Source organism: Cyrtonyx montezumae, unplaced genomic scaffold (assembly GCF_038088225.1).
Source record: "Cyrtonyx montezumae isolate F1298 unplaced genomic scaffold, pur_monq_1.0 scaffold_2, whole genome shotgun sequence".
NCBI lineage: Eukaryota > Metazoa > Chordata > Aves > Galliformes > Odontophoridae > Cyrtonyx > Cyrtonyx montezumae.
In genome coordinates, this window is record NW_027071936.1 from 59112763 (window position 1) to 59121370 (window position 8608).

At 49.4% G+C, this 8608-nt stretch overlaps 1 protein-coding gene across 1 annotated transcript; it reads right to left on the minus strand.

Moving 5' to 3' along the window:
- Positions 1-3566: 3566 nt before the first annotated feature.
- Positions 3567-4857, minus strand: LOC136048500 (homeobox protein HMX2-like). Its single transcript, XM_065736148.1, has 2 exons — positions 4644-4857; positions 3567-4188 (listed from the first exon to the last, which is right to left on the minus strand). The coding sequence occupies exons 1-2, from the start codon at positions 4855-4857 to the stop codon at positions 3623-3625; spliced, it is 780 nt and encodes a 259-aa protein (XP_065592220.1). The 3' UTR covers positions 3567-3622.
- Between the last annotated feature and the right edge of the window lie 3751 nt (positions 4858-8608).

Consider the following 8608-nt stretch of genomic DNA (forward strand, 5'->3'; position numbering starts at 1 on the left):
ATATCTATGAGGATATAACTACCTCATGTACTTAACGTAGGAAAAGATTTTGAGGACTCAATCTGGAAAATTCAGCTATAAATCCAACATATTCCAGAGGTCATATCTGTGCCTTCTATGGATATGGATAATGCATATGTAGGGGAAAACAGAATCCAACCTAACTTTAACCTGAAGTCAGCCCACCGCATACGTAGAGAGGCGAAGCTTTTCAAGAAAAGATGCAATTGGACTTCCACTCCATGTAAGGTGCATAGGAAGCATTTTTACCACATCTTCTTCATAACAACTGTTTCTTTGTCTGCCATAGTTTCAGAGAATAATGTTGTGCCTCTTCTGTATATTCTATAAATGATTAGGTATCAGAGGTATCATACTAAGTAGGCTAGTTTTCCTACCTGAAAATGAATTCAACAGTAAAAGTGAGACTTTATAATGTGATTCTATCTATCTGGAGTGTGTGCATTTATATATACAAATATTATCCATAGCCTCACAAATGTCCTGTAGGATATAGGAAAATCAGAAGAATATCCAATGTGATGTGATGTGATGATTAATTCTTACTTTCCTTAAATTTGATTAATTGTAGGAAGATTCAAAAGCAGAGGAGAAGCAGGAGAGTTTTCTGTACTCTAGATCAACTCCTGGCAAGAACTAAGGGCATTTCTGAATAACTCATCCATCTGTGAGCTGTCGGGCACCTTCCCTCGCCTTGTGAAGGTACCAGCCTGGGTAGGAACAGGGATTTCTACAAAGAGATGGAAGCAAAAGAGGTGCAGTGACTTTTCAACCATTATATTGCTCTGTTCACAAATAATGCAGTTATGTATGAATCCAATGGCTTTTCGGGTATATTTTCCTCCTGAGAATAGTTATGGGGTTTTTTGTTTTTTTTTTTTTTTGTCTGTTTGCTTGTTTGCTTGGTTGTTTTGGTTTTTTGTTTGTTTGATTGTTTGTTTTTTACTGTCCTTATTTTGGAAGGCTTATATCATTTTCTTCTATTTAGTTTAGTATTCGAGGGCAGGCTCTCATCATTTATGTGCACTGCCTAATATTTGAATGATTTAATTTTCTGCGTTTTGGTTTTATAAGTATTCTGTTAGTTGATAAGCTAGTACTAATCTCCTGCTGCATGGTAGCTAGCAACATTCTCTTGGTTTAGTAAGGAGCAATTTATAATAATGCATACACGTGTTTTTAAGTCTAAAAGTCAGTATTATTCAGTGGGATCCGAAATGACTGCTCACCTGGCAATCCTGATACATCGTAAACTTGGCATCGTCCCAAGGGAGATAACCAGCTTGCTACTGGACGTGTTAAAGTCGGTAGCAATAGTACAATTAATGTTTTTGGCCAGTGATCACAACACTATCAAGGCTGTCCTGTAAGGGATGAATGTTTCAGGATGTTTATTTACTTTCTCATCAGGTGCTTCAAGAACCTGCTAATGGCACTGTTAACTTCTAATCTTAAGTGTACAGCAGAGTGTGAAGTCGGGTTAGGCACTGGAACTGCACATGTATAACTGGTTCCACGTTTTGGGACTGTTTTCCTTCAGCCGCCTGACAAACTCTGCAAACTCTCCTACAAATGAGTAGAAGAGAGGAAAAGAAATTGGATTGAAAATTATCTGAAAAATACGGTGAAAAATAAAGTAGTTGTCGAAAGGATAATTTTACATTATTATATTTCTTCACAGACACATCTGAGGCTGAATTTCTGAGGAAAAATAGTTTCTTTGACCAAACTTTAGTTCCATGTTAAAAAACTAAAGGGAATTTCGTGCTTAGGTGCTTCATCTGATGAAACTGCCATTGCTAAGGATTTTGTCTCTAACGGAATAGATTGATATCGGGGCAGTAACCATGTAAGCATGTATCAGCATTGGAAACACTAGAAATAACAGAGGGCGGCTCCAATATGGACCATCAACTATTAAAATAAAATAAAGGGAGAAAAGTAGGCACACGTGAGCCATATGGCATCTCCCTTGGAAATAGTTTGAGTACGTCTCCAAATGCTTTTTTGCTACGGATTAATTCGCAGGCTCGGGAGATCTTCCATGCCTTTAACCAACTTTAAACACTCGGAGCAAAAAAGAGGAGACCCGAACCTGAGAGCTGTACTTTGCGCAAATCCGAGCTGTGCTGCGCATCTGGCAGCTCCCGTGCCCGTTTGCACCTCGCGTATCCACCTCGTTGCTGTCCTTCTAACAGCCTCGATCGTTCGTTTTGGGATTCTTCTTTGGTTGGTTTGTATTTTTCCTAGAGCAGGAGCACCCTGAGATACTTGACCCCGAATACACCGATACACCTCCGTTTACTTGACCCCGAATTCGAGACTAATTAAAAAGGAGGACAGATCAACCAAGGCGCGCAGCCAGGAGAAAATTTCTCACCCGGTTTGCGAAGGAGCTGCTCTGGAGATCTCGGCACAGGAGCTGCATAAGCACAGCTATCCCCTGTATGGCATCCGGCCACAGCCCCTCCCGGGAAGGGAATCTCTAGGGCGGCCTTGAGCCGTGGGATTCCGCCGCAAAGCGGCTCGGTGCGCACCAGCGCTAGCTGGCCATTGAAATGCGCGAGAAAGGAGAGTGGGGAAAGGAGGGAAAGTCAATGTTTATCAAGCCCAAAAACCTCTTTCGTTTCCTTTTTCTTTTCTCTTTATGTTTTTAATTACTTTTTTCCCCTCTGGGTAACTCAACAAGTCACCCATTTTAGCACGCGCTGGTTAATTTCGCCATATCACTATTGCACGTTCAACCTTTATTTTTAAAACAAAAATAAGTGGTTGGGCTCTAGGAAACGTCTTTTCTTTGGACACTGCCCAGGAGCGGCTATACGGAACAGGCATGCAGCTCGGGTTTCTGATACAAAAGTTTTATTTCCCAATTCGTAATATAAAGCGTGTGAACTCCGAAACTAAAAGAAGACAAATGCAACTGCAATTTTTTTGGGGGGGTAAAAAACAGAAGAAAGCACTTTTTTTACCGTAGGGTAGCAGATATCCTCCGAGTTATCGGGGGCGGGGTTAGCACAAGGAGCATGAGCAACCTGTGTGCAAAATATCAGACGGGCCCCGATTTGGGAACCGGTTAGCACAAAATGGTATGAGAGAGGACTTGCTTGGTTCGAGGGAAAAATTCAGAGAAACTGCAGAGATTTAGAGAGGTGTCTGCATTTTGATAGTGTCAGAGATGGGGAGATGTTAATTGGAGGGGTACTAAGGGCGGAGAATATGAGACAGAGGAGCGTATGGGATGGATGGGGCTGTTCCGAACGCTCTCGGGTGGTGGCACGGTGCGGGGACAGCCGCGATGACACCATTCCCATGCACTGAAGCAGAATATCGTCTTTTCTAAACCACAGTCGCGGAAGGGTTTCAGAGGGAGGGAGACACAGCGTATCGCGTTTTCTTTGGCAGCTCCGTTATCTCCTCCGTCCCGTGCAGGGGGCAGCGCCTGTTGGAGTTCTAACACCGCAGCACACGGACTCGTGTAAGGGGCCCGGGACCGAGGAGTGACTGCCGCGGGTCGGGGCGAAAGCGGACAGAGGCACGCCGGGGCCAACAGGGACCATCAGCCCCCGGAAAAATACGCGGCGGGGGCCGGGGGGAGAGGCTATACGTCCCCGTCCAGCAGGGTGAAGTGCTTGACCGGGCCGGGAAGGCAGAGGTAGGGGATGGTGCTGCCCGGGTAGAGCAGAGGGAAAGGGAGCGGCAGCAGGCAGCGGCTGAGCAGGGCGTTGTCCTTGTATAGGGCCGGGAAGGAGAAAGAGGCGGCAGGAGGCGGCGGGGGCTCCCCGGACGGCTCCACTTGGCCCGGGCCCTCGGGCTCGGCCGACAGCTGTCTCTTGAGCTTGTTGCGGCGGTTCTGGAACCAGATCTTCACCTGCGTCTCGGTGAGGTGCAGCGCGGCGGCCAGGCCGGCCCTCTCGGCGCTGCTCAGGTAGCGCTTCACGTCGAAAGTGGACTCCAGCTGGAAGACCTGGCTCTTGGAGAAGATAGTCCGCGTCTTCTTCTTGCCTCCCGCCGCTGAGCACCTGCCGTTCTCCCTGCTGCAGCCCCCGGAATCCCGCGGCGACGGCTGCCTGCATCCGCGGAACCTCTCCGCGGCGAGCGGGGAAACCGCGTCTTCGGCATCGGCATCCGCACGGCGCGGCCCTTCCTCCCGCAGCCGCTCGCTGCCTGCAACGGCAAAGCACAGCATCAGCCCCCCACCCCGCCGCCGCCGCCGCCCCGCACGCACGCACCCGAGGCCGGGGAGAGGGGCTTGGGAGCACCCGCCGCCCCCCACTTCCAGCCTCCGTGGGGAACACCCGTGGAGGAGGGAGAGGAGCTCGTGTAAGCATCTAAAGAATATCTGCCACTGTGAGCCGGAGCGGGGTCCGGCAAACGGGATAGACGGCAAAAGAGGCTGCTAGGGGACTCTGGAAGCAGGTGGGTTCGAGAGGGGTTCATATCCTTCCACGGAGCCTCGCTTCCTCGAACTGCTGCGGGGAATGAAGCCTGCGGGTGTGCGTGTGCGTGTGCCCGCCCCACCCGAGCCTCCTGGGCGCGGTCCCGCTTGGTGGCCCGGAGCAAACCTCCGCCCTGGGTGGGTGCTGGCTGCGACCGGACGTGCGGGTCTGCCTGCTCCGTACCCGAGTCGCTGGAGCCTTTACTGGTGTGTTCTTCCGCAGGCCCCTCTTCTTCCTCCTCCTCTTCCTCTTCGTCCTCCGGCAGCGAGCAGCGGGCCCTATCCTGCTCACGGGCCTGGCAGTGGGGGTCGGGCTGCAGGATGCTGTCAATGCTAAAGGCCGACGGTGGGGCCAGGAGAGGCGGTGGGGCTCCGCGACCGCCTCCGAGCTGCACCATGGCGCGCCGAGCCGAGCTGCAGGAGTGGCGGCGGAGGGAAGGAGGCAGCCGGGGCGGAGGGAGGGCTGGGGACAGGGAGGGAAGGAGGTGGGGTCGGGGAGGAAGAGGGAGGGGATGAAGCTAGAACGAGCCAAAGGGCTGAGGGCTTGGAGAGCGGTGCAGGAGGAGAGAGAAAGGGGAGGCCGTGAGGAATGGCTGGAAAGAGGGAGCAGGAGGGAAGTGGGGAGGGAAGGATTTGGGATTTCTTTTCTTTTTTTTTTTTTTTGGCTGAGAATGAGGTTCCTCAGGCAGTGTGGAAGCTGAGTGCCCTGTTCGGCATCTTCACTTGAGGAGGGAGATCCACGGAGCCCAGGGAAAGGAGATGAGGAGGAGGGTGGAAATGTGGGCGTGAAGGCTGAGGGAGAAAGATGTAAATAGAAGTGAATAGGGCTGGATGTGATAGAGGGCGAACGGAAGGCGCCATGTGGGAGAAGTAGGTTTGGAATCTGGGAGAGTAAAGAGGTGCAAGGGAAATTTTGCGCAGAGGACAAAAGTGTGACAAGGGAGTGAGTGTCAGCTGTCATCAAGAGGGAGGAGGCAGAGAACAGGCACTGAGCGGAGAGAGATAAAAGTAGAGAAGAAGGCGAGATATGGGAATGGGCATTTGAGAAGTGAGAGATGACACACGAGGAGTTGGACTCGACGGTCCTTGCGGCTTCCTTTCGGTTCGAGATATTCCCTAATGCTAAGAAGTGCAGAAACGGGTAGGCAGAAGAGCAAGGGGAGCAATCGGCACATCTCCACAGGGAGCTCCGAGAAGGAGGAATCCCTTCCCCGCCGGTGAGCCCTGTAGTGCCGGGGCACCCCTAGCCCCCCCCCCCACGGTTGCACACCCTTTGGAAGATGGAAGAAGTGCGCTATTAACGCAAGTGCTCCCGGTGCTCTTCAGGACTCGGAGAGCTGTGCGGTATCTGGATGTTCTCCAACATCTACCAACGTCTTAAAACCCTATTACATTATTCCAGGCTGGATTAGAGGTATCACCAGCTCTTCCCTCCCCTACACCCCCGTGCAAAGCCAGGGTAGTGTTGTCACCGGATTTTAAAAGGCCTTTTAGTCCCAGTCGCGATGTTTCCACCACGAAAACTGCTGAGGGCGAGCGAGCAGCTCTTGAAAAATAGTTGACAACAGAAATGCTGACAGACTCTTAAATATTGTTATGCCGTGAGCTGAAATCGGGGCTTCTTAAGGCTTCGGGCCGCGTTAGTCTTTAAAGCTGTGGTTCTGAGAAGAGCGGTTTGCAACTCTTTTTCATGACTATTTGTTTTACTTTAGAAGTGCACTCAGATTTAATGCAGCCGTCTGACGGAGAGCTGGATCTTTCCCACCAGGCGACAAAAATAAAAAACCTCCTCTTCCATTAACACGGTCGTTGGCCAAATGCCTGAAGTCGTTGCGTTTGTCTTGCAATGCCTTGCGCAAGCTGACGGGGCCGGTGGGGTGGAAATGTCCCGTTAAGAGAGCGATAGTGCGGGGGGAGGGCCGGGAAGCAGCGGGGAGAATTGCGAAAAAGCTGAAAATATGAATTTTCAGCATAGGGAGAGCAGCCCAGGGTACAGCGGGAGTGCTGGGCGGGGTGGAGAGGGAAGATGGCTTTGAGGCACCATCTCAATTCACTTCCCGGCCCCGAAAGGCCTCGGGGAAGGTGTACATCTCTTAAATACGGTAGTTAAATACAGATTTTCCTAAAGTAGTTAAAGATTTTCCGACACCGGGATGTTCTCCTTGCTTCTCACCGCGCCTAAGAGTCGGAGGGGCGGATCTTTTGCTTTTAATAATATATTCCTGATCTAGAAGCTCGAGTCAAGCGGAATTTTTACCTGAGAAAGCTTTTTACAAGAGATCGGCCGGCTTATATATCTGTATTTCCATTTTAGCTCAGAACATACAAAGTAAAAAATAACAATAAAATAATAATAAAAAAAGAATACTTTGAAGCTAAATCTCATCGAACTGAAATCTGATTAGGTTTTAAAGAAATGCGCGAGTCCGCCTTTACCTGGCTTACGAGATCGGGATTGCTTTATCCCCGATGCAGCCGGCAGTAAATAGGCCCTTTCCGGAGCCCGCAGCCCCTCTGCTGACAGCATGGTCCCAGCGGCTCCCAGAGAGAAGTGCAGTCCGATTAAAAAAAAAAGTGTATTAAAAACAAATTTTAGAAATCACAAGCTACAAGTGTCTCGCGGATCGTGACTTTTCGTGGCCAACTTGTCTAAGCCGACCCTTCACCTCCAGGTGCTGGACACAGCCAGGGTCCGGCCTTCTGCGACCCCGGAACAGAACATCGCCCTTGGGAAGCTTTTGTCAGCCCCTAAATCTATTCGAAATCATCTAAAACTCTTCTATGCAACGTCTGCACTTGATACAAGAGGTGTGCAGAGAAATCCTAGAGGGGGATTTCTGAATAACGCAGTACCTGGCTGTTCAGTGGGCCAGGATTGCTAAAGTGAGAAAGGAGAGCAAAAAAAACTGATGATGAGAGGGAGAAGAAGAATGGGAGAAAAAGAGAGAAAGAAAAGAGAGAAAGAGAAAGAAAGAGAGAGAGGAAGACAGAAAGAGAGAGAAAGAGAGAGAGAAAGAGAGAAAGAGAGAGAGAAAGAGAGAAAGAGAGAAAGAGAGAGAGAGAGAGAGAGAGAGAGAGAGAGAAAGAAAGAAAGAAAGAAAGAAAGAAAGAAAGAAAGAAAGAAAGAAAGAAAGAAAGAAAGAAAGAAAGAAAGAAAGAAAGAAAGAAAGAAAGAAAGAAAGAAAGAAAGAAAGAAAGAAAGAAAGAAAGAAAGAAAGAAAGAAAGAAAGAAAGAAAGAGAAAGAAAGAAAGAAAGAAAGAAAGAAGAAAGAAAGAAAGAAAGAAAGAAAGAAAGAAAGAAAGAAAGAAAGAAAGAAAGAAAGAAAGAGGAAGGGAGGGAGGGAGGGAGGGAGAAAAGAGAGAGGAGAGGAGAGGAGAGGAGAGGAGAGGAGAGGAGAGGAGAGGAGAGGAGAGGAGAGGAGAGGAGAGGAGAGGAGAGGAGAGGAGAGGAGAGGAGAGGAGAGGAGAGGGAGAGGAGAGAGGAGAGGAGAGGAGAGGAGAGGAGAGGAGAGGAGAGGAGAGGAGAGGAGAGGAGAGGAGAGGAGAGGAGAGGAGAGGAGAGGAGGAGAGGAGAGGAGAGGAGAGGAGAGAGGAGAGGAGAGGAGGAGAGGAGAGGAGAGGAGAGGAGAGGAGAGGAGAGGAGAGGAGAGGAGAAAGTTTTATAATTTCTTCTCAAATCTAGATTTTCGTAAGGTACACACAGCTTTGCATGTATTTCCATACATAGAAATTAAACCGTAGGATCGGTAAGAGAAGTTGAGAACCTCACAAGAGTTAAGTGAAGCATTAAGAATTACGCCGTACTCGTAGACTCTTCGGGCTGGGGAAAGCAGTTGAATTGCCTGGCTGTAGCTGGAGGCACCAGAGCCCAGCAGTGCAGCTGCGGGAGCGCGGCCCCGATCGATGCACAGCGCAGGGTGCGCGCCCCCGGCCCGACACATTGCAGAGGTGCAGACAGCTTTTCCCAAGGTAATGCAGTATAAAAGAAAAAGAAAATCGATCTAAATATATTGTTCAACTGTGGAGCCAGCGCGCACCTATGAGATTTATTAAGTATTGATTTGCATGAATATTTTAGACTCATGCCTTCGAGAAAAGTTACAGACCATCTTCAGGCAATGTACCATTTGCAGGGCAGCCATGTAACAA

Coding starts and splice junctions, on each gene's coding strand:
- LOC136048500 (XM_065736148.1), bottom strand. CDS start 4,857: ATGGTGCAGCTCGGAGGCGGTCGCGGAGCCCCACCGCCTCTCCTGGCC. Junction 4,189..4,643: donor TAAAGGCTCCAGCGACTCGG/GTACGGAGCAGG, acceptor TTGCCGTTGCAG/GCAGCGAGCGGCTGCGGGAG.